General features: G+C 33.4%; 1 protein-coding gene across 1 annotated transcript in view; it reads right to left on the bottom strand.

Moving 5' to 3' along the window:
* The window catches only part of PTPRQ (protein tyrosine phosphatase receptor type Q), a 123,043-nt gene that overhangs the window by 38,090 nt on the left and 57,634 nt on the right, over positions 1 to 27,319 (bottom strand). Inside the window, exons 36-44 of the mRNA XM_088141850.1 lie at positions 27,144 to 27,301; positions 25,079 to 25,224; positions 24,080 to 24,248; positions 23,394 to 23,687; positions 20,026 to 20,301; positions 16,553 to 16,704; positions 11,005 to 11,146; positions 10,186 to 10,458; positions 4,097 to 4,423 (exon numbers count right to left, since the gene is read on the bottom strand). Coding sequence (XP_087997976.1) covers positions 4,097 to 4,423; positions 10,186 to 10,458; positions 11,005 to 11,146; positions 16,553 to 16,704; positions 20,026 to 20,301; positions 23,394 to 23,687; positions 24,080 to 24,248; positions 25,079 to 25,224; positions 27,144 to 27,301 — 1,937 coding nt within the window. The remainder of the gene's footprint in view (positions 1 to 4,096; positions 4,424 to 10,185; positions 10,459 to 11,004; positions 11,147 to 16,552; positions 16,705 to 20,025; positions 20,302 to 23,393; positions 23,688 to 24,079; positions 24,249 to 25,078; positions 25,225 to 27,143; positions 27,302 to 27,319) is intronic.

Here is a 27,319-nt window from a genome sequence, read left to right as displayed (position 1 = left end):
TCTATTTACATCCTTGGTGTAGGAAAGAGAGGGGACTGAAATAATAGTTGATTTATTTAAAGTAAATTAAAGATTACATTTAATGGATTTTCAAAAATTGAAAGATGATTCATATACATGATTGTGTAAAAATCTTTAGCCAGAGATATTGTTCCTATGCCTGAGTTTGATGCTTGCTCTACAGAAAGTAAATTCCTTTCTGCAATGCAGCTTCTGCCCCAAGCACTTATTTGAAAGCAAATTCCTCTGATACCAATGAAATTAGAGATTGTTCACATGAACCTTTAAGCTCTGGCAGGCTTTTTATTTAGTTCTGCTGTTAGCCATGCTGATATCGGCTGAGCTGGCCTCTGTACAGAATTTTGCCTTGCACTGAATCAGCCCTTGAGAACCCCTCTTCCTTTTGAGGGATTGCATGTAAGTATCAAAGAATGGGTCAATTCTGAAAGTGGCAATCAGCATACTATACATGTGATCACCTCACCCAGTGGCAACATGTCTGGGAAGCAACACATCCTGACTGAAAACCACAGCTGCAAAAAACACAAAAGGGTGAACATCTAGACACTTCCATATAAATGTATTTAGGATCAGGATGTCAATGCCTTTCAAATTCTTTGTCTAACGTGCCAATATATCTCTTCATTGGCTTTTGTCATAGTTGAAGAATGTTCACCCAAAAGGAGAATTATACTTCACATTGGTATAACTAAAATATGACTGGAAATTAGAAATCTATTAGCTTCAGTCCAGAAGCTTTATAACAAACATCTTACATAAACAAACTTTGTGCCAATGGCAACTGTCACATACTGATTTAAGACTGTTTGTGAAACAAGTCTAGCCAGTAATGGGTAAGATATCACCATAGCCTTTCTCTTATAAATCACAGCAATTTACTCAGTAGGAATGACCCAGTCTTATTCACTCATTCCCATATAATCCAATCACTTCCTCTCATGAGCACTTTTCTCCTGGTTTTCACAATAATGCATTTTCTGTAACTAATACCCATCATTTCCTGATTATCATGCTTCTATGCTTCCACAGGAATGTAGGTCTTACAGAGGTCAGGGTCATTTTTTCCCATCCATCTGTGTCCTGATGCAAAGGCAGCAGTTAAGTTGGTTTGCTGGATGGTACATTTGGATAGCTTATCATTTTACAGACTGATCTTCTGATGCTCAAAAGCATCTTTTGATTCAAAGTCTATTCATTTTAACAGGGCCTACACTAGCAAAATAGTTTTAAAAGAGTAGTTTAGGAAGAATTCATACCAGAATTCTTTACAATATGGAGTCCTTAGATAAAATACACATATTTAAACAAATATATTTAAATTTATTATTTCAATAAATGTCCTCTGGTCTGAACTATTTTCTAGAAGCAATTGCAACACAATGAAATGCTAATTTCTCTTCCCTTATTGCATAGCTGGTAAAGAATTAGGGGTATAGAAAAAAACACATATTGCTCCCTCCAGATTCCTTGGAAATCTGATGTTTAAAAAAGGATAAGTTGGGGCAAGAGATTTTTTTTCTTACAGCAAACTTCCACTGGAGCTCTATTGATTATGCCAACATTCTTGCTCTGTCTTCCAACATTCTGGAAGACAATTTTTATATATAACCACATGGTGAGGAAAGAGCAGATACAGTAGGAATCGTATTGGTATCTGGGCCATGCCACTCTGCTGCAATTTTTTGTTGTCGCTGTTGTGTTTTGCATGTCATTATCTTTGTACTACTATTGTATACTGATTATATCAAATCAGGAAATATACCAGATTAATTACAGCCTTAAATTTACTGATTAGTGGGCATAGCTAGAAACAGCATTCTGACATTCCTACCTATGTGAAACATTTAATGAGGGAAGGAGTACCTGTTGTGCATATGAAGAATGTGTGGATGGAACGAAGTCAGGAAGTTCTAATGTGGCCCTGCCCAGTAACTACCTCCTAACTTCCAAACATGTCAATAATGTGTTTAAAAAGCTGCAGTACATCCACTCTATAGTCTGCATAATACAGGAACCAACTTCTACATGCCTGGACCCAATGTGCAGATTTGTATGCACAAAGAAAATTGGTATGAAACCAGGAACAGCAAATTGAATTCTTCCTCCCAAATTGATTCATTATATAGTCCCCTGCATTAAGCTAATGTTAACAAGCAGGAACAAAATCATTAAATAAAATTAAGTTTAGTGTAGGCTCAATGGAAATTAGGAGGGGTTGCCATTGTTTCTAGTATTACTAACTTTTCAAGGACTGGATACTGCTCAGTGATCCAAAATACAGTAAAACAAAAATTCTGCATGCACTGAAGCTCCATGCCAGGAAATGATTTTCTTACTGAATTTCTATTTTTCTATTCCCTGTCCCTGGGCCTCAGTACTTTGAATATCCATCTGCAAAGGAAGATAGAACTTTTACCTCCTACATATGTGTTAAAAAGAGGAGATTTGGGTATATAGATTTTTTTCACTACTTATAAAAAACTACATTTGTCAATAATCCTTTTATTGTGACAGAAGCACATGTATAATACTAGTTAGATATTGTAGAAAATATCTCATTGTAAAGCAGAGTTGTATAATTTATCATCAGTGCAATAACAGTCCCATTGACCTATTTTATGAGACAGAAAGACAGGTCCTAAGAGAACAATCTGTAAAACAGAAGGCTGAGTACTCTATCTAAATTATGGAAACAGAAATTGCATGAAGAATATACAAAAAGTTAAGGTTGCTATTCTTATAGTTATCACTATGTAAACACATGATGAATGCTTTAAAATATAACAAACTCAGTCATGAGTATGCAAATTGTCATGGTTCCATAATGCATGAGCTGATTTTCTTGGTGTTTATTTCATTATTGCATAATGAACTTGAAATATAATTTGGCCAATCAAAGGATGCCCATCAATTATTCTTTAACATATCCTATATCCACAAATTTAGTGTGAGTTTGTAAAGAGAAAATATTGTCGTGTTTTTGCATGTTAAAGATACCTTGCTCTTACTTATTTACTTATTTGTTAGATTTACATGCCACACTCTCACCAGGAGCCCAGGGTGGTATACATCGCATTCAATTCTTTTCCCTTGTCAGCAACCCTGTGAGGTTGGTTGAGCTGAAAGACGTGAATCTTGGCCTTCCTATTCATAGTCTAATAATCTAGGGATACGCACACACTTCAGTACATTAACCATGTCATGCCACTGTGTTTCACCCAAAACATTCAAACAAAACTGTTAATAATAGTAAATTATTGGAGGAAGTGGTGACTTGATGATGTATGATTTTTATAACTAACATTTTAATGAAAAAGACAAAAGACAAGATTGTTGAATTTAAATTAAATTGGTCTTCTTTGGGGGTAGAATGAGAAAATATTTTTACTCTCCTTTATTTTAAACAGTTTTTATAATCTGAAAGGTTACTAAATTCAGCAGCTGTTTTCTGATCATTAGCAGTTCAAGCAGCTGCTCAGTTGTACCAGTGAAAAATCTTTCTCAGAAGTGAAACCACCAATATGTTTTTTTGTACTTTCTTTGCAGCATTAGAAATGGTACTTCTATGTTAAAAGATTAAATCTTCCAGTCCACCAAACTTATTCTAAGCAAATAATATGTTTTAATTTTGTTATCTTGAATGTTTAGTCTTTAAAAAGCTTAGCTACAGATAGCCATTGGTAGATGAAGAAAATATTAATCCAAACTATATGTTCTGTTTATATTTTAAATGTGGGCCTCTATTATATATTTATTTTGTAGAAAAAATAGAAAAAGAAGTAGATATGGAAATGAATAGCTAAATGCAAAGCGATTTAATTGCCTCTGATTTCATGACCAGATATGTTGTACATTCAACTCCTAATACAGTATATATTTCAATTATTTGTTATATGAAATTATATCAGATAAGAGACAGAGTGAGAGAGAGATGGACATATATTTAAACTGAACAAGTGAATACTCTTGGAGATACATATGGTAGTAATTTTAGATATAATTAATTGCATCTAGTGTTAATTTCTCATGAGTTTTATACACTTATAAAATTAGGAGTTATGATAGTCTTACTTACAGCCAGGAAGAGTTTGTGTGACAATCCAAGGAGTAGACCTGCCATAACCAGCATTTGTACTAGCAGAAACTCTAAATCGATACCATCTAAATTTTTTCAGATCATACACTGTTTCTTCTGTAACATTATCAGCAAGATATGAGTATTGCTCTTTCTCATATTCAATACATTCAGAAGGATCCCAGTCATTGCAATGGATGGATTGTAACTGTGCAGTAATCTTGTAGTTTTGAAAGTAGCCCAAAATAGTAACTGGCATTTTCCATCTCAAGGTCACACTTGTTGACTGTACATTGGAAAATATTATATCTCTTGGAGCACTTGGAACTAAAAATAGTAATAAAATAATAATCATAATGTAACTATGTTATTGTGGAAAAAAGATGACACTTTATCATATTGTGCATTAAAGCTAAGATACACTTCATATTATTTTTTCAGATGCATTTACATATACACTCTTTCTCAATCTGAAAGTCTGAAAAACATACACTGGAATAAAGAACGGATATTTCCCATAGTAATAGGCATAACATATGAAATAAAAAGAACTGAGAAAAGACGTATATTTTATGAAGTCTAGGTGCTCTATAGAAATGCTGTATATCTTTAGAGTTTTAGGATAAGCCATTCCTATCAATTTTGCTTTCCAAAGTTAGGAAATACATATTCATTGTTATTACAATCTGGTTAAGACTTCAATTATTGTTAGTTTGGCTACATCATCTTTTGATACTGTTGCTAAGTAGAATTCTTTAGGTACCTTTTTAAAATTGAGAACTTTGGCACAAACCTTTAAAAATGGATCCAGTTCATAAATGAAGGAATAAATTTATACCAGCTCAGTCAAAAGATTTATTATAGAGGCAGGGACTATAATGTGCATGAAGATTTATTTGAAATTCAAGAGCTTTTCTCATTAGTTCCAATGAGGAAGCATATCTACCCCCATATTCCTCTGTGTATTAGGAACTTTTTCTTCTGCTGGATCTGCACACATATGCTAACTAAAGATCTATATTTACATCTAAGCTATTAGACTATTTTAAAAATGACTTGAATATTTAACTTATCTCTAAATACAAAAAACAAAGAAAAAGAATACACAAAATTATAAAAGGGGAAAATAGCTCGAAAAGAACTGAAAATTATTTCTTAGCTTAATTATGTGTTCTCAAATGAATTGAATCCTTAAATAAATTCCATTCTTTTGACTATTTGGCAATCCTCAGTATCTTTATCTGAAGAACTACTTCCAGCATCCCTCATTGTTTCCTTTCTATAAAAATGTTACTGTTAGATTACAGATCCAAAGTTGAATTTACATTAATAGAAGGAAACCGATACCCATTTGTTTTTCTAAAATAAAATGATACTAATCAAATCCTGTACTTGTCTGTACTTTATAAATATGACTCAGCTATCATGATACATTACACTAATGATTCTTAAACTATTGAATGCATATGAATCATCTGTTAAAACAAATATTTTCATCTATCCATGGGAGGGGCCAAACATTTATTTCAGTATTCTCCCTTTGTACCCTATTCTCTTTCAGTTTAAGCAACTTTATGCAAAGCACAGAAAGCACAGAAAAAAGAATAAGAAATAGTCAAAGAAATTCAGGCCTGACATAAGAAAAACTAAAGGAAACATAGCTAAATCTAGTTTATTCCGCCATTTACTAAACCTCTCTGTAAACTATTGTTCCATGTACTATGTCAACTATCCATCACTTTATACATTGCTTTTTGTGGTTTAAACTAATCTCTCTTTTTCAGAATCTCATCAACTCCACCCAACTACAATTTCCTTGATTTTTCCCTGCCTCTCAATCCATTCAGTCCTCTTTCATATATTGTTTGATCCTCATTTTTTTCACAATATGACAAAACCAACTCAGCATTATTATTACTCTTGTTAATCCAGAATTCATTCTTGATCCTATCTTTTGCTTTATACACATGCTTCTTAAGAAAGTCACAACCACTGCATTCAACTTACTTTCATCCTTTTCCTGAACTCTTATTTCTATATAACAAAGTAGAGAAAAGCACACATTTATGCACAGCCATTTTCATTTCTTTGACAAACATTCATTTTTACAACAGACTACACACTACTTACTACAGACCCTTGTGCCAGTATTTTTCCACTCATTTCCCCATTTTTGGTTAACATTCTATGGAAGCACATTCACTCAGTTTTCCCTGTTAAACATGACTACTTTGGTCCTTGATATATTTATTTTCAGATCCATACTCCTTGTTACATCATAAAATCTATTTTATATTTATTGCAAATCATTTGGGTTCTCAGCTGTCAACATGGCATTATCTGCATATAAAAGTACACATAAATTACATCTCCAGGCAGCCCTTATATACTCATTCACAATATTAATCTAAGGGAACTTCACATCCCTTTGTTTTAATTCTCAGTGTTGAACCATTTGCTAACCTTTCAGTTTATTCTCGTGTATTCTTTATTTTCATTTTATACCACTCTTTTTGCATTTAGGAACAAACCTTCAACTTTCTTGTACAAAATATTCCATAATTAAAGCCTATTAATTAAAGCCTATTTACTTTATCATTCACTTTTTTAAATCAACAAACTTTCTCATGTTCATATATTTCTCAGTGACAAGCTAAAGAGCAAAAATCTGGTCTACACACCCTCTGCCTGGCATAAATCCAACATTCTCACATTACTTATCAATTTCTTTTCATCCATCTTTTCATGGACAGAAACATTTATAGAATTCATATCATTTCCCTACTTGAACATATCACTATCATTTCCATACATATTTCTAAAATACTTCTTCCACTATTCTCTAACTTCAGTTGTATCCAAAATAATTTCACCACTTTTATTTTTAATTTTATTCACTGTGCTTATATCTACTTATTTAGCCCTCTTCACTCTCTTCCAAAAGAACGTTTTATTTTTGCATTTCATTTCTTTGCATCTTTTTATATCAACTCATCTTTGTTCTATCTGATTACAGCATCTGCAGCTATCTTTTCCCCTCTCCGTGCATTAAACAATATATTGTTGCTATTTTGCAACAGTCATTCTCTTAGCAGTCATTTTTCTTATTCACAGTTTTTTTCACATCATCATTTCACTGTGCATCCTGTTCATTGTTGTCAGTACACTTATCATTTCTGTGGCCTCCTGTACATAATTCTTTCTACTCTGTTCCAAGCAGTTTCCACATCCTCTTTCCTTATGTTCAATTTCCATTAATTCTATTAGGAGATTATTCTATCTTCTAATACTTTTTTCACAGAGGACTTGTTCTTTCTTTTCCTGCTATGATTCTATTTTCATTCTAGCTTCTTTCCTTCCTTTCCTTTCTTGTCTATTTTTTCCCTTGATATACTTTTGGCACTGCAAAGAAGAAGAAGGAGAAGGAGAAGGAGAAGGAGAAGGAGAAGGAGAAGGAGAAGGAGAAGGAGAAGGAGAAGGAGAAGGAGAGGAGGAGGAGGAAAATAAACAAACAAACAAAAAACCCTATCTGTTCCATATTCGGAACCTTTCATCAGTCTTGCATCTTTCATCTATTTTCCCAATCTTTTACCACATTTACTGAGAACATTTTAATTGTATTGTCAATTATGTTGTTAACAGCAAAGAATCTGGTTTAATTGCAATGGTGTACAAATCCAATCAATCAGAAATTAGAAATAATCAAATAAATCACACTGTTTGATTCATATCTTTCCCATGTGTACTTATGAATAATATGACTTTTTTCTAAGCAGTTGCCCATCAGTTGCCTTTCCCATCCATTTCATGGTCTACGAATGACCCTAATACTTTTTCAATACTTTCTTGTTTCATTCCCATTTATCTATTAATACTACATTGCAGAATATTTTTTTTCCTTGGATCGTATTCATTCAGAATGCTGCATAATTTTTCCTGAAAGTCATCCCTGGCTTTTCTATTGTCACCATTCACTGGAGTACAGGTAGTTCCCAGGTTAAGAATGCCTGGGTTACAGATGATCCATAGTTAAGAATGGAGCCTATTGTAGCAAAATTCGAGTTAAATACACAATGATTTGAGTTCATTACACAATACTACTTATACAGTATTATACAATAATACTGTTCCAGCTTACATACAAATTTGACTTAAGGACAGACCTTGGGAATGGAATTCAAACTGGGGACTACCTGTATAATATGCAACTTTATCCATTCTATGCATTCCCACTTTTATACATACCCACGACAGCCTAGAGGGTACATATTCATACTTTCTGACATACATTTTAGCCTTTTCATTCACTTCCCTGCATATATTAACCATTTTCACTCCACTCCATTTGGATCTATTATATTCCATAGACGCACAACATTTATTTATTTCTTTTCATTCATTAGTTCATGCTCTGTACCATTTAACCCTCCTATATCCAAGTCACTAAATCAGTCAATTTGCTTATTTTGGCTTTTTAATAAGACAGAGAGAATGTAAACTATGTTACCAGCCTGTGTAACACTAGTGTCACATGCAGCATTCCCTGAAAATGGTAAGGACAATACTGGTCAGTCTTGACATATTTTAGCACAGCAAGTATGTCACAAATGTAGCTAAAGCCAGGTTTATCCAAGCATACTCACACTATTCTATGCAAGCTACAATTTCTAATTTAGAGACTACACACTGTTTCTTACTTCCCACCAACTAGGACATGCAGTATACTAACACACACTGAAAATACACCGAGATAAATAATTTCATAACTGAGAATGATCCTTTTAAAAACTATTGGTAAAGAGTTTGTAATAGAAAGAAAATACTACTTGTGTTCTAATAGCTAACATTTTCCAAATGAGTTTTTTTCAAGTGGCACCATCTAGCTCATCTGGATGCTATCATAATATAGAACATTTCCTTGTAAAGACATATAAATGGTTCCAGGCCACTGGAATGATACATTCATACCAATGTATCTAGAAATCTTTGATGTATGTATGTAGCTTATGTTTAGATCACAACTTGATGTCCAAGAAAGAACAGGCCCCTAGAATTCAGAAGCACCTCTTGAATTCTCACAATTTGAATCCCTTACGTAGACTGATTGACTATTTATTTATGTTTAAAAGATTACTTTTCCTTGAAAATTGGAGAGCTGTCTTACATTTGCTGAGAATATGATAATAGGATCAGATGCAAAGTATTAGTTGTGCTTTATTAGTGTTTTCACCTTTTCCACTATTTTTTTATAAACTGGCATGACAGTTTTGTATTAAACAGCAGATCTAAATATTAAAAGGTAAAAATAAAAATTCAACCATCACATTCATTCTCTTCCAGTTCTTATATTGTAGCTAATAAGCAGTATATATTCAGAAGAGGCTACAGTTCTATTCAGTTTCTACAAGCTGGTAACATGTATTCATACAACTTTATATATTTTCTTCTATAAATAGAAGCAAATTATCCTACAGGGTAGACTGTGATAAAACATATTACATTCAATTGAGAATGCCACTGTATCATGGTATTATATACAATTATTTTTATGATCATGTATAATTACACCCAGTTTAATGAATCCAACAATAAACAATCAAGTTATCCTTTGAAGGCTCTTGTTCAGAGATTTTGGAATGAGACGGTGAACCTAATTTGATTTCACTTAGCGTTAGAAATAAATGCCTTGGCAGTGACTCTGTGTTGGCTATGTGTCTGTGACTAACATTGTCCACCATAAATAAGAAGCTGAGAATAACTTTAAAACTGTTTCCATTCCTAATTATAAGTCTCCAATTTCAAGTGGCTGCTACTCAACACAAAAAAATGCATGTGAACACATAGCTAAGAGAATGTTAACCCAATAATAAAAACTTTATTGTTGTTATAGTTGCTTCTATGAATTCCTGACCACATCTACTTGGAAGTATTGCCTTTCTAATACATTCTACAAAATTAACACACAGAAGTTTAACACATATTCATAGTACAATTTTGTTCCATTCATCTCTGATAACTTACTTGAAATGACATTGTGAAAGTAAATTTATGAAATTGTTAATTGCATTTAACATGTAGGGAATTGGTACCTGTTTCTGGAAATGTGCTGGCATTGCATAACTGTTCTTTTCCTTCTCCAGCAGCTGTTGCAGCTTTTATTTTAAACTGGTACATTGTATTGGATAGCAAGTTTCTCAAAATACACAATGTTTCATTATGAGATGATAAGATTGTTGAATTCTTTCCAAATGTTATGATGTAATGTGTAATGATCCCATTTGTTTTCAGAGGAGGGTCCCATTGGAGTAGAACTAACTGCCAACTAGTTGCAGTACACTGGATATTCTGGACAATATCTGGTGCTTCAAACAAAAGTACGGATTACATTCTGATAAAACTGAAAGGCAGTTGCAACTTCAGCATGATCACAAAAAAATTCAAGTGCAAGAAGCATTTCAGCATTTCATATGATACCACAATAAAAGCACTTTAGTAGATCTACCAAAGGAAGTTGTTGGCTTTGCACTGTGCCACAGCAGGAAAAAAACCAATAGAATTAAATATATTTTTGATGGGCACCTGCTTTTGTAATTATGGTTTTCACAATTTCTCTGTACAGGGGATAAATATAGCATGTTTCTTGAGCTACTGTACTAGTCTATTGGCAGAAGAAAGATTAATGGACTTGGGAGTAGAAAATCAGAGATGATCTAATATTAATAATCTTAATAACTGCCCAACTAAGTTTATAATAATTAATAAGATCCTGGAATTGGAACCAACTTTTGATCTTTAAGTAAGTAATAGATAAGAAGTTCATTGGTTTATTGGATTAAATTTGGAATAGGTAAAATGTTTCATCAGCAAAACCAATACATATTAAAATGCTTTATTTTAAACAATCTAACCTGATTCCATTGTTGTGAATTGTACAAGGTTACTAAATTGATTGCCATTTCCAACTTTTGTAAATGCAGAAACACTGATGGAATAAACCAAGAATGGTTCTAGTCCAAGTATAATAGCTTCATTGTGTGAACCTGAAATGTTCTTAGATTAAGAAAATAATTAGTTACTATACATTTTTATTGCTGTAATAATTTCTTCAGAAATATAACAATGACATAGTAATCAATCTATTAAAGGGTAGCCAATCTATTATGATATGTATAATCATCAGAAACTAGACTCCATTTCCTCACTTGTATGAAGTGTTATATTCAGCTCATATAACATGTTCACATGAATTTAGATGAAAAAAGTTACATGTATGCAATCAAATAACAACAAAAAAGGAGACTACTCAGGCTTCTGGATAAGGAACTTTGGTGGACTAGATGTCCCTGAAAGAGGAGGGATGGCATTGTGGTGGAGATTGGTGGCCAGATGGTAAATTATGGCTGGCACTGTCTTTCTGGATGAAGGACAGATCATGAGATCATCCACTAGCACTCCAGATAGCTGCTTCTCATTGAGTAGACTGCAGGAACTAAGGTTTTTGCAGTTGACTTATGAGTTGAGCAGCTGGAAGCAAGGGATTTCAATGAAGCCTACAGCTGTGATGCAGCCTATATGGATATAAGGTTTGCAGGAGCCTCATTTTCTTAAACATTTTCAGATGTAATTAATTTACAGTTAAAGAAAGATTTTCTGAGCAGCAGAAGAGAATTGCTCTTGGTGAGTCAACATTATTTCTGGACTAAAAAGGAAAAAAAAAGGGGTTTTAAAGATTTAAAAAAAATGGGTAAAAAGCTTAACAAGAAGTGGATATAAGAAAGTTTAAAATGGATAAAGGAGATAGGGTTTTTTTTCTTTGAAAGATTATTTTTAGTGAAAGTACTTTTGAATAAATTGGAATTAAAATAGACAAATGAACCAGACTTCATGGGAATGTTTTTTGTTTGCAGACAATTGGTGGGCTTTACAAAACAAAAGGTTATATGAGCCAGACTGCGATCGTGACTATGAAGTGCCATTTGAGATGAAAGTATTGAGGGCACAGGAAGACAAAACAGAAAAAAGGGAAAGCATTCCTTTTATTCTTTCCCTTGCAACTGAGACACTTTCACTTTTGGATTACAATATTACAATGGCAACCACCTGAAAAGCAGCAAAAACAGCAGAGGGGAGGAGAAGATCTCTAGAGCAACCTGCATAGAAAGGAATTACACCAGATTTACTTCAGAAAATGTTTGAGGAATTGGGATGAATCACTTGATACTAAATTGACTAAATGGATACAAAATTGATAGCTTTTGAAAAAAGAATGGATCAAAGACTTGTAAAGATGAAAGAGGAGATGAAAAAAAGAAGTCAAGAAGATGCAAAGCTCTGTAAAACAAATGTCTGGAGATATAAAACAAATTAATGACAAAGTAGAAATTGTGGAGAATAAGACAAAAGTTATGGATAGAGAGCTGGAAAGAGAATTAGATAATTTGACACTATTGGAACTGAGAGAAAAGGAATTTTGTTTGAGATTTAGAGCAATTCCAGAGGATTCTGGTGAAGATATTAGAGAAAATGTTATTGAAGCTTTAGCAATTTTTTTGGGATAGGGATGAAGAGGATATAGAGGTAGAAAATTATTATTTGTTTGTTTGTTTGTTTATTTATAGATATAGAATAAATACAAGATTTGCAAGAATAAGAAATGTTCCAAGAGATGTCTTGGTGTACTTTGTCAGGAAGAAAATAAGAGATCAAGTTTTGCAGCAGCATTTTAATACAAGATTTAAGATTGATAATACAGGTGTAATTGTTCTTAAAGAAATTCCTGTTAGAGTCTTGTGTAACAGAAAAGAGTATTCCTTTTTGACTGAGAGATTAAAACAGAGAACAATTCCATTTCGATGGGATAAATTGGAAGATGTGATTTTTACTTTTAAACAGCAGAGGTTTTGACAGAATTCTGTCCAGAAGATGAGGGAATTTCTAGAAAAAATTAAAGAGGAATTGGAGGAGTTTCAAATGGAGGTGTCAGATGAGACACAAAAACTTGAGCAGGTGCAACAGGAAACTGAACAAGATGATACTGAACTACTACGATGCTACAGGTATCGACTTTTCTAAATTTTTGACTTGATTATGGATTATAAATGCTTAACGTGGAGCAAATGGAGCAAATTCTCCTCAAAAGAGAAAAAATATTTAATTATTTGAAAAAATTAAAACAACATATAATTTGCCTATTAGAAAAAAAGGACATAAAGTATTTAAGTTATAAAAATTTGGGTGAAGAATTTGTTTCAGCAGGAACTAAACAAAGAAATGGAGTTATTTTGTATATAAATCCCCAACTAAAACCAGAACTTATAATGACTGATGACCATGGTAGATTTGTTGGGGTGGAGGTTAATTTGCATGGGATTAAGACTCTGATATTGTGATGGAATGGATTTATGAAGGCCAGACTCAGGGAAATAAGCGTGTTCTTAGCCCCCAACAGGAGCGTGGGAAGTTCAAGAAGATGAGGCTGGCACCTCCCTAAGGAATTCATGGTGTTGTGGCTGGCTGGCTTGGGAACTAGGGTCCAGTCTGGGGAGATTTTCTGTCTGGGGGTTGTAGCTAATAAACGCAACTGAACTGTATTTGCATTGTCTCTTGGAGTTCTTTGGGCTGAACCTGACAGATATTGAGAATTCATGCCCCAAATGAGGATAAAGTACTGTTCTGTAAAGGACTTGTGGAGAGACTAATAGGTTGCTCTTATGAAAATTGGTGTTTGATGGCGGAATGGAGTAATGTCCCCACAACTGGATAAAACTTCTAAGAAAAATATTAAAATAATTCAAGGTAAATTACCAAAAGTTTTCTTTGACTTGATAGACAATTTAGGGCTTGTGGACATATGGAGACAGAAAAATGGCAATTCAAGAGAGTACACCTATTTTTCTGAAAGACATAGATCCTTTTCAAGAATAGATATGATATAGACTTCAAAGAATTTGGCTACTAAGGTTTCTAAAGTAGAGATATTATCAAAGACTTTTTCGGATCATAATCCTGTGAGTTTGGTTTATAAAGGAAATCCAGTTCCATGGAGACTAAATGAAATGTTGTTACAGAAAGAAGCAATAGTGGAAGATTATAAAAAAAATTAAAATAATTTTTTGAAAATAATTTAAACAAAGGTACTGATTTAAGAATGGATTGGGATGCAAGTAAAGCTTTTATCAGAGGTTATATCATGCAATGTAATTGTGAATTCAGAAAGAAGAATCAAGAGAAAACACAAGTTCTTTTGGATGAGATAAAGAGAAAAGAAGAAGAATTAAAGAAATTTCCAAGATAAGTATTTCTCCACAAATTAAGCTTTTACAATGACAGTAAGAATAATGTTAAGTAAGAGAAATAAAAATGAACTATACAAAGCAAAAAATCTTTGAGTTTGTAAATAAACCAGGGAAATGGTTCTCATATAAATTATGAAAACAAAAAGAAAAGAAAATGATACTGAAACTACAAGAAGGAGATACTGTGTTAATGAATAGCATGCATTGCTGCCGTTTGCATGCAAACCGCAGCAAGATTATTGTATGTACAAAGATGGAAAGATTCGGCAATACCTACAATGGAAGATGATGGAACTTGCTGAGATGGCCAAATTGACTTCTTTGATTAGAGAACAGACAATAACTACATTTATTTCTGACAGGAAACCCCTTATGGACTTTTTGTGGGGGAAAAAAATGAACTTATGATTTATGGTTTTGATGTTTATACAGGATAGATTATAGAAAGAAGAGAGACATGTTGTAGCTTTAGAGAAAGAGGTAACTTTATAACTTATATAAAGCACTTATAACTGCTGTAAAGAAGATCGGAAGCCAATTTTTGTATCTTTTTTTCTTTCTGTTTATTTCTCTTTTACTTTTTTTCCTTTCTTGCATTTTTAGCTTTCTTTCTTTTTCTTTTTTCTTTCTTACTTTATATTAGTTTGTACCTTCCTTTTTAAAACTTTTAATAAAAATATTTTTAAAAAAGAAAAGAAAAGGAGAGTATTCACAGCTTAGGTAACTGATGATAACCACATTATCCTTGTATTATAAGTTTAATTAACAACTGTAGTGGAACAGGAAGCCATTGTCCATATTCACACACAAATGGACAACATTGCATTTCCCCCATAAATTCTAATTTAGAAGTCATATTGCAGTTTCTTTGAAAATTACTGCAAGCAAATGATATCTCACAAGTCAGAAGCAAAGTGTTTAGAAAAATTATACATTTACCTAATGATTTTTGCATGCTACAATTTCTGAAATATGTATCCAACCCCCCCCGCCTTTTTTTTTTTATGTATAAAGATTGCCTGTTTGTTCTATGGAGTTCAAAAGGGCACTGTTTGGATTTGATTGTGTGTTACTTAAACGTATAATTAGATATGGGCTTAGAATGTAATTTGAGTTAGCTTCTTATCAGTTTCTTTTAAAACCTGTCCAGAAATAGATTATTACCTAAGAATAATTTTGCCTTGCCTTGTTGGACTATATCACAGAATGGGCATTGCAATCCAATGAATGCCTCTTATAAACTTAACATGTTATTCCTATCTGAGGTGCCTGAACAATATGATGTATTTTAGGATTTATAGGTGATGAATCTTTTGATGTTCTATGGATAGCAGTTTTTCCTATCTCCCTGCCACCAAAATCCAGTGTTTTATGGCCTAACATTGTTTGGTGATCTGAAATTGGGCAGTTAAAGTAGATTACTATATACTCATATATAAACCCATACGTGGATAAATCGACCCTCAAATTTTTAACCAAAATACCATGAAATGCCACCCATGGATAAGCTGACCCTCAAAATGTTTGTATGTTTTAATTTTCACAATTGACTTAACTGTGGGTGGCTCATTTTTCAAGGTATTTTGGTTAAAAACTTGATGGTTGGCTTATCCACAGATGGGCTTATACATGAATGAAAAGAAAAAGAAAAAGGAAAGATTATTCACAGCTTAGGTAATTGGTGATAACCCCATCATCCTTGTATTATAATATTAATTAACAACTGTAATATACAGCTACTTTTAACAAGTATTACTGTATATACTCGTGGTTCAGCCCATCTGTGAATAAGCCAATCACAATTTTTTGGGTGCATTTTGGCACCTAAAATTCTTGTCTTATCTGTAAGTATATATAGTACACTTTTTTTTTCATTTCTAAGCTTTATTTCCATTATTTACACTTTATGTCAAGAAAAATGTTCATCATCAAAAACAGTTTAAGTTCATCTCTGCAAAACACTGAAACAGATTCAACTATCGTAGTGTCTGTCCTGTTTACCTATTTCAGAGTTGCTTCATCCAGAATGAGAGAAATCCTCTTTGACTTTTCCTTGTCCGTACAAATTATCTTCTGATTATCACCCCCCACAGCATTGATGGTTTTTTAATATATGTTAATAATTTTACTGTTTAAATATAATATGTTAATTATAACATACCTGGTAAAAAGTAGCTTGACTATTGTGTTCAAAAATGTTAAAAACATATCTTCTAATAACACCATTTGGCCTAGGACTTGGATCCCATTTCAGCCATGCAGAGTTGTATGTGTAATTAATAACTGTCAGATTCTCTGGAGGTGCCAATGGGACTGTGAAAGTAATATCATTCAGATTAAGGCAATGTGATAGTACTTTATACACACAAATACCAACACTTGTTATACGTTTGAATTTTTGACATATTGTGCTCCTTCATAAATACTCCCAAATTGTTATTAGAAATTATATAAGAAATGACATTTTTCAGAAGTTTAAATATCTATCCTGTTACTCTGTTTTATAGCCAGGGGACTGATATATTCCTTGGCAGCAAGCTAGCAGTCTCTAGATGAGTAGCAGCTAACAAATACAGATAAACTGAAGCAGAATGACTGCTTACAAATTCATACTGGTTTGTAACTGGGTTCTTCAGATTTACTCAGTGCGTGAGTAAATGGGTAGATAAGATAAGGAAGTCATAGGATGGTCCAAGGTTTCATCCTATGCAATTCACAGAATAAAAGTATAGGGCATAGAGCCAAGGAGAACAGTTGCAAATAACAATGGGAATGAGTCTGCTTATTTCTGCCAGGTTAGGTATGTAAGTAGGATCTGGTTTCAACAGACAGTATCCATGAAAATATAAGCAGGATCTAGTTTCTACAGATAATATGCATGAAAATGACAGAGCAGCTGAGGTCCATGCACATACAATGTGTCTTCCTTAAGTTAGCTATATTACTTCCAGTCCAGGAGATACTTTAAGCAAGCCTGGTGTAGCAGGAAGTACAAATCTTAAACAACTTCTAATTTCTCCTCATGAGCCACCAGAATGGACAGGATGGGTTAAGGATGGGACCCAAATGATTTGGTGGCACATCTGGTATTAGCATAGATTAGTGAAAAATGGGGTGAATGTTCAGGAGGCAAAGGCAAAAGGTGAAAGGGTTACCAGTGATTGCTTATAGATGCATAGCTATAGCTACTCATAGTGAAAGTCCTCAGGATTTTCCAAGAGGCAGATTAAATGATGTGGTCATAGAAAGGTACAGGGATCCAGTACACAATTCAGAGACAGAGATAAGGAGGGTAGTTACACACAACACTAGGAGTTGGCTTACATCTGCCAGACTGGATGTTTCCCTTAGGTGCTGCTGATTAGTCAGCTGAGGCAGTCCTGTCTCTGCCAGCCCTTACTTTCAATCACTCATTGCATAATAAACCCTTGAACTTAAAGGCTTTGTTCTTGAAGAACAGGATGGGATTCAGATTCTAGCAACTCTTCATCCCCAACTGTTTATGCTCTAGAAACATTTGTCTCTGTCTCTCCAGATTCCTCAGCCTGCTACAAGTCTTGTTTCTGCAGAGGTATTAGCTCCTCTTCTTCCTTATGAACGGATACTGTCCTGACAATGTCTAAACAGTAATGTGGAATTGTAAGATCTACTACATGTTATTTCTAAAGAAAAGCAGTTCTACAGAATCACTCAGCTAAATCTTAAAATGAAAGCAAATAGCTTTTTTAAAAGAATTGCTATGACACGCTATCTAACAGTAAAGGCCATACAAGATTATACTCAAGATTATAGAAAAATTAAGACCTGCTTTCTCGAACAAATTCTCAAAGCAACTTACAAAATACAAAAACAGATACACAACTGTAATCCATAATTAGAATGCAATTACCAAATTAAAACTAACATAAAAAAGAAATCCAAAAAATCCAACATGTCAATCAAAATAAAATATGCCATGCAATATTAGAAAAGAATGTAATTTCTACAGATCGAAAAATAACCTAACCTCTTTGGGTACTACATTCCTCAACAATTAGCTAAGTGTATGCAAGTGTCTGATCTTAAAGGAAGAATAGATTTCAAAGTAGGGGATGTTCCTACAGATAGCCTATCACATTTTAGCTTCAAAGAAATTACTAGCATATCCTTATAGTGTATTCAGAATTGTGGTTGCAACCAGTGTAACTGATGTAATAAAGGGATCACATGATCCCAACACTTTCTCTAAAAACAGATTTTTGCAGTAATGATTTGCAAAAGCTGAAGCTTTCATGGGCAATCCACATTTAGCATATGTTACAGAACATAACTAATATATGCAGACCATAGCCACAGAAAAACCACAGTCAACATCTGAGCACATTGTTTATACAATGTTTACTTATTCAATCTCACCATTATTGAATCCAAAGACTGTTCAGAATTTCCTTAAAATTAATTATCACTGCAAAAGTATAATACCAGCAAGATATACTGTAAATGCTGGCAAGTATGTCTAGGAATATTAAAAGAGAAGCTATGTAGCTTGATCCATAATATCTTACCTAGGGGAAGAACTGAAAAATGTATAAATCCTTCTCTATTAAGTCTATCTATATAGAAAATAGAATACTGTATATTTTTCCAAAGCATAGGAAATAATAATAATAATACTACAGGAATAAAAACAATATTTAGGAGTGTTTACCAATATAGGAAATTCTCACTGTCTGCTATCATATTACAATGATATTTTCTTATATGATCTTTAAGCCAATGAATATAACACTACAAACGAGGATTTTTATTTGTCTGTTTTACAGATCTTTCTGGGAATATCTTAATAATGAATAGTAGAACCAAAGTGCAAAATATCAAAACAGTAGCTCTAGAAGCTAATATAACTATGAGAATAATTGCAATTGCATTAGTGAAGTATAGCTGCATGAAATCTGTCCATGCGCTGTTTTGTCCAGATTAATACTCTTAAGTACAAACAAATAAATACTTTCACAGAGACTTTGTGTAACAACCCGGTGGTTTGTGTAATCTCAGGGTCTTGCTCATTATTTTCATTTTCTAAAAATAATTCCTCTCTTTTCCAATTTATGATATTGTAAGCTTCTCAGGAAGAAGCTGCAGAAGATCCCACGTGAATGGATGGAAATATTTAATGTAGTTAGCTCCTTTTAAAAAACAGTAGCTGAAAGCTAGGAAACATCTAGGTAAGGCTGTTTCTTGCTGACAGAGGTTGTCATGCTGTGTTGCAGCTGACCTGCAAAATTGCTCTGAAGTGATATTGCAGATAAAGAGAAAAAGGTGCATAGATATCAAGGTGAAAATCCCTACTTATCTTACTGGACCACCATGTCTCAGCTTAAAGATTCCACTGTGGATAAAATGGGCTGATATAGCATCTCACACATGTCCCCTTAACTTATTAGAAAAACAGGATGTAAATATTTCTGACAGCATTTTGACCTGCTGGATGATTTCATAGCAGCCATGCATACCAAGCTTCAGATCTCAGTTGTTCTAAATAACTCTCGTTTAGTTAACGACCAATAAGATACTAATATCATGACCAAGGAATCATCTTGAAGTCTTATATACGTTGGTTTCATTGATTATTCTGCAACCTTAAAAATTACTCACCTGACTCATCTGTAGAGAACATAAGTGTAGCATATGGGCCAGGTCCTTTTACAGTTCTGGCAGATGCAAAAAATCTGTATAGGGTAAATGGCAAAAGTTCTTCTAAAATAATTGAATTATTGGAAGTAGTGAAAGAAACATTTTTTCCTGGCCCTTGCAGCTTTAAGTCATAGCTTCTTATAATGCCATTTGGCCCATACGGAGGATCCCAAGATAACATCACTGAGGTAGATGAAAGGTTTTTGTAAGTTTTCAAGATAGGTGCAGAGTCTGGAACTGTGTCAGATAATCAGGGAAGAAACATAAAATGGGAGAAGCAAACATTAACCTGAAATATAAGTGAAGTATCTGCATATATGTGTATATATTCATTTTCTTTAATAATCCTAGCGCAAAATTACAAAGCATCTTAAAGTAACAATTTGCCATTTTTTATTTAACAACTTATAAAAGCTGTTTAAAGTAACAATATATGTACATAGACAATAACATTACAATGATTTTTAAAATTCAGCATTTCAGTACAAAAGAGCTGAACAATGTAATTAACCTTGAATGCAGTATCAGAAAAACAAAGATATGAAACTGCATGTTATATAAATTGTTGCCTGGTGCTATATATATTTACTTTGAAGTAAGCTCTACTGTTTTCATTCATTCATTTATTCATTCATTTGGTGTATATCCCATGTTTCTCTTGGAAAATCAAGGTTCATTCCTTCTTCCAATTGTTTCCCCGTAACAACTTTGTGAAATAGGTTGGGCTGAAAAATAGTGACTGGTCTAAGGTCATCCAGTAAGGTCAAAGATAATGTATTTACTTTCAAGTAATGTATGTAAGACTGAGATCTATTTTGCGTATTTTAAAAAAACCTGAATAATGTAATAATACATTTTCCTGAACATTTTTTATTAAATTTATATGCTAGATATGCAAAACTGTTCTCATCAAAAAGTCTTGATTTTGAGATTTAAAATGAATCTTGTTTCTGATTCTGTTGTATTGATAATTGTGAATGTTCTATACTTCCTAATACACATACTCAGAAATATTGCAAGGATATTGGCAAAATATTAAGAACCTTTTTATTGGGAGGATACATTTTATTTATTTAAATGTTGCTTATCATTCTATGATGGGGGTTTCAACTTGTTTTTCAGGTTTATCCTGGGCATATATTTTGTCCTCTATTTCTCTATGGAATCTAAGTAATTACGTCCAAAACTCACCACTGACACTATTATTAGTATCATGAACACAGTTCATTTTTAGTAAAAAAAATTACATATTTCCAACATTAAGGCTGAAAGGCATATTTAGAAGTTGTTGAGATACAAGTATTATTTTGATTCTTATTTACAATGATAAATCTACACATTGGAATAATCCCAGTCTTTTTTTCTGTTTGGAATGTTTGGAGTGATAGGATATTTATTTATGTTTATATGCTACAATAAGTCTCCCAGCTATTTACAAATAACAATCACATTAAATCAAATAAATAACATCACATTAAATCAAATAAATAAACTTATATTTATTCTATTTAAGTGCATTGCAGTAGTCTATCCTTGAGGCAATAAAGACATGAGATACTATTGCCAAGACCTCTCCCTCCAGGAAGGACCACAACTGGCACACCAGCAATTAAGCATCCTATCCACTTCTCAAAATCAACAGGTCAAAACAAATCCTTGATGACATAATAAAGTATTACTTTTGTCACTTTTTCAGATCTTGCTGTTGTGGAGTTGAGACCATATATGCTATTTTATTGACAAAAGATTGCATAAATACCTCATAACAGCTTGTAGGTAGAACTTCCTGTCTCTCCATAATCAGAAGAGAAGGGAATGGGGCATGTAAACAAGGTTGCTGGACTCCATCCTGCCAGCACAGTAAAAGTGGAGAAGTACTTATACTTCACCTCCCTTATTACCATGAAATAAAGCTCAAACATGATCTCCTTCCCATATTTGTTCAAGTTCACTTTTGGCCTTCCTCCACTGGTGCTACAAGCATCTCTTTTCTCTTTTTCTTTTACAGATAAAAGGATTGACCAACAGAGAGAGGCAAATTCTTGCCATTATAGGTAATTTGCTGATTCAGGCCAATGTGAAGAGTCTCCTATGTGAAGTGCAAGAAATGTTATAAAAATATCTGGGAATAAAGTGGGAAAGGATGGTTATTGAGCTATCAGTCTGAAGATCTAGGTCTCAGATCCTCCACTGAAGGGTAACTATAGCTTTATCAGGGATGAAATCAATTCATGCTGGAAATGAAAAGCCACAGTAAACCAGATTAAGATTGAACTGTTTTCTTAAGGAAGATTCAAACCCTTCTAGTTAGGTGGCATGGACCAAAGATGTTCCCAAAGAATTTGCTTCAACCAGTTTCTGAGGTGACAAAGTGTCAGGTGGGCCCCTAAGGAGATGCAGCCTATTTCCAGCTGGATAAGGGAATAAGGGTGGAATAAGGATTTATATAGGATTATAGCCTTTAAAATTTTGGATTGCATAGCTTCTAACCTAGAAGCATCCTTATATATACATAACTGGGCACCATGTAGTATTGAGCCCAGTACTTTAGCCTTGAACATTTTGATGGCTGCTGGTTCATAGTTACTATGCTGACATGAGAAATTGATGATTGCAAAGGATGTCCTACAGTATAAGAAGGTCCTTTGATTGACTGATCCAGTGAGTAGATGTTTGAAAGTGGATGCCTAGCTACTTAAAGGTTCTGATATTAATTAATTGCAAGAATTTTGGAAGAAAGGGTTGGAATACCCATATTAATAAATCAGTGGTTAAGAGTCTTAAAAATAGTATGTTTCATATATTAAGATAATACTAAATAACATTTTTCATTTTTATTGGACATCTCAGAAAAACTTTTTAAAAGGTAGGCTGTGAGCTTCATGGTGCTTGAAGTATAAAATGCTGGGAAGGACATGTATGTATATGGCATAGACTTGCCTCCAGCCATCCTGTTTTTATCTTACATTCATCAGTTAGTTATTATAGTTTTAGGAAGAGTAATATGGTTAAATATGTAAATGTGTTTTTTAATTACATACCAACCTGCTGGAATGTATCATTCCAGTATATGGCCTTTTGGCTATATCAAGTATAGTACAGATTTATTAAGCCTGAAGAAAAGCAAAAGGATTTTTGTCTATCAACTCAATCCAATTTAAAAAAATAAAAAGCCAATACATATGGAAGTACTGTTTTAGAGAAAAAAAAAAATTGAGTAACACAAGTCATAGGCTACACAAATATGATCTAAGTTATACAAGCTGTATACATATAGTTTATGCCTGAATAATCCTATATTTAAAAACAAAGCTATACAGATAACATACCATCTTCTTCAGTTCTTATGTATAAACTTGAAGTGTACATTTCAGATGATCCTTTTTCTGTTGCTGGAGTAATGTTTAGAAGATAACTGGTATATTTTTCCAGCTTATTAAAAATTATGTTTGTATCATATAGAACAAGTGACCAAATCTCATGATTTATTTGAGTATCCTTCATTGTCAGTGAAACATTATAGAAGACGAGTCCATTGGGCTGCATTGGTGGGACCCAGCTTACATTTACTACAGTGGAAGAAATGTTCTGATAGGCCAGCTGATCAACGGGTCCATCAGGTACTATAGGAAATGATTTAAAAAAATGTTATCTGCATGTACAATGTCTCTATCCTCAATAATGATAAATGCAGTTGATGAGAAGCATTATACATAAAAGTAAGTCCATGTTATTCATGGGACTTTCACATCATGTGTAGGGTAAGTGTCACTCAAGACATTGTTTTTAAAAATTACTATTTTTATAAATTATATCTAATCCCTCACATTTAATGCATAGTAGCAAAACCTAATAAAAGTTATACTGCATAATTCTGGTGATCAGATGGCTTAGACCATATTGAACTTCAACAGATGTTAAAGTTTTAGGTTCCCTTCCCACAAAAGGGCTTACAGATGAGTATATAAAGAATTAAATATAGGGTTTGTACAAACAATATAAACTTTTTACATACTATCTTGGTCTGTGTATAGCTGCATTATTTCACTGGTTTGGTTTCCATTTCCAAGGGCTGTGTTTGCAGTTAACCAAAGTGTGTAGTGGCTCCATTTTGCTAAATCATTTAATACTATAGATAAAGTTGTATTATCAGCACTGCTGTCAATTGTGGAACCGGTAAAATTCTAGACAGAAAATATTAGGAAAAGTGATTAAATTAAAATTAATATTTCTATATAACCTATATTCTTTCTCCTATGACTATGTGGTATACATAAATGAGCATTATGTAGTACAAACATTTATGGTACATAAACAAAAAACAAATTATCATAGCACAAAGAGAAGATTAACTTCTAGATGCAAGATGATGATGATGATGATTAGATAACCGGTCATCTGGATGTTGGTGAGGAAGAAATAATTATATTCACTTTATCTGACTACACTTAATTCACATAATCTTTTGCAAAGCTTGAATAATTTGACTTGTATGCATTCTCCATCTGAAGGTGGAGAGAGCCTGACCTTGATCATGCAAGCTATGTACACCTTCAGCTTCAAACAGAACATTAAATGGAGATTGCAGATTATTCCTTATTTACTTTTGTTTTCTGTATACATTAAAAAATATGATAAACATAGCTAATAATTAAATATAATAAAATAACAAGTAATAACCAAACTAATAAAACTAAGTAGGACCATGACAAATAAATAACATGATGCAGCAGAGAACATTTTTTCCAGGCTTGTTCAGAAGCCAGAAAAAAAGCAGGCTGCAATAAGGAATAGCAGCAAGATGCTATACTCATGCAAGTTCTAAGCAAGTGTTCTGAATCATTTTCAGAGCATGCATCACCCTCACTTTCTGTGTTCAAGCCCATAAAACTCTAACTCTTTCTTTCACTTAATACTAATGCTCAGAACTATCTGGGGATGAAGTATAGGTAAAAAAAAATATAGATTTTAATATTTTCAAACACTTTCAGAGAAAATTAAAAAGTGGATATACCTGTACATGAGTGTCAGAATCATTTTTGTAGTAAACTGAATAAAACTGTATGATACCATTGGGTTTTTGAGGAGGATCCCAAAATATCCTTACAGATGAAGAAGTGAGATTTTTATACCACATGTTTTTAGGTGGATCACCTGGAGCTAAAAAAATGTAAACATTTATCAACTGTACAAAACAGGTTTTTGTTTTTGTTTTTGTGCCCAGAAAATGTTTCGGAAATGGATTTCATTGCTAAAATCCTTCTTTTCTGCTGATCCTTAATGGAACCCAACCTTTGCCTCTGGCAATACAAAGAGCTGCTATTATAATAATATATTTCCTGACACTCTTTGCTTTCTATTGTGTTTTGTGGTTTGGAAAGGAGCACAATAATGCATCATTAAACATTGTTTAGTGATCAGACCAAGTCAGAATTACTGAGATGAGAGTGGTACAATTGAGGTTGACAGATAACTCTGGTAAAAATTAATGAAATGAAACTGTTTAACAATTTATCATTCATTCATTCATTCATTCATTCATTCATTCATTCATTCATTCATTCATTCATTCATACATATACTAATATACAAGACCCAACAAAATAGCTATTTGCATTAGATTGGACAAAGCACAAGTAACAAAATGGCATGAACTGCTTATAAGGCATTCTGACTGTCTTTGAACTGAAGTGGCTAAGTACCAAAATGAAGTGTATTGTCCCAAACATTCAGAGGAAAAATTGCTATAACCCCTGTAAGGACATATTAATGAAACTGCCACATGTCCTGTAAGCCGTCCAGAAAATGAAAATGTGGAAGTAGGGAGGAAGTAATGGTTGTCATTTTGGAGTTCTGGCATTTCATCATAGTACTCTGGGGTCAGCAGTGCTCAAGTCTTCTGCAGTTTCAAAAACAGCCTGAATACCATAATATGGGCATAATGTCAATCCAGTGTATCCACATTCATTTCAAGCTTCTTAGAAGCTGCTTTTCAAGAGCAGCTCAAAATAAGGATGAAATATGAGTAGCAAATGGTGCCTACACTCAATTGTAAGATTTAAAGGATAGAAAAATATTATTCATTCAGTATGCAGAGATTTATCTACCTTTTATGAAGGGGCAATATTCAAAATTCCCACGAAAAAAGTAATATATTAAAACAACTACCCCTTGACCTGACTGGCATGAAGACCAATCTTCTGAAGGAGCATGCTTTATAGAAAGAGTGTTTTACAGAAATCTACAGCCACAGGACTCCATGTGGACCCCAGTCCTTTTCCTGTAGCCTCTAGAGTTGCCTCTGATCATGTGACTGATAACTGGCAATACAGTTTCCCATTATTTTGAATTAAGAAGTGTAAAAACTGTAGTGTTAAATGTAAAGTATCTATAAAATAATTAAGTAAGAAGGAAATCACCAATTCCTCATCAAAAGTAGGAAAGCCCCATCTTCTGTAGGAAAAAGATTGAGATAACTGGCCAGAATTACCCACTTTATCACTGGAGATCCAAGTTTAGCAGAATTTATATCCATTAGAATAGAATGAGTAGATCTGAGTAGAATCAGGCCCATTAAGAATATTTAAGAGAGAGACTTAAGGTCCAAAAGGATAAGGAACATATCTTAAAAAGTGATGTGGTCCTTTAGGATTCTTGCAGGATGTGACCTTTATATCCTCACTGTGGGGAACAGAGCAAGGGATAGGCATACTCTATTCTTCCTATAACAAGCAAGCTGAAGGAAAGAGCCTTATAGCAGAGATAAAGAAAGGCCAAAACAGAGGGTTCCTCACTTGTTGCTAATGCCCATAATAGTCCAAGAGATAAAGGATACAAAGAGATTGTGCTTCTGGAACTGCACCTCCAACATCCCCAACCATTAAAGCTTTTGACTTCCACAAACACATTAAACTCAATCCCTGATTAATCAAAAGGTAGCCCATCCTATTTTTATACATAAATACACTGTTTTGGCTGACTGAAATGTTTATCTCTAGAGCACTTATTATACAATTATCTACTGTTAAATCAGTACATTCTCAATTATTTATTTCATTAAGGTAACCGTATATGTTTACCTCCTTCAGAAGTTCTGAAGCTTGTTGTGTTACTTTTTATATTTCCATCACCAAATCTGGTACTCGCAGTTACATAAACACTGTATTTCTTGTTATATTCTAAATCTGTTATTTCTAGTGATGGTTCAGATACATTGATACTTCTTGACATAATATTCCTAAGCAAGCACATTAAA

Source organism: Python bivittatus, unplaced genomic scaffold (assembly GCF_059951505.1).
Source record: "Python bivittatus isolate LINGU-HERP-01145 unplaced genomic scaffold, Pbiv_v1 ctg000330_np1212, whole genome shotgun sequence".
Lineage (NCBI taxonomy): Eukaryota > Metazoa > Chordata > Lepidosauria > Squamata > Pythonidae > Python > Python bivittatus.
This window is presented reverse-complemented; position numbering and strand designations above follow the sequence as displayed.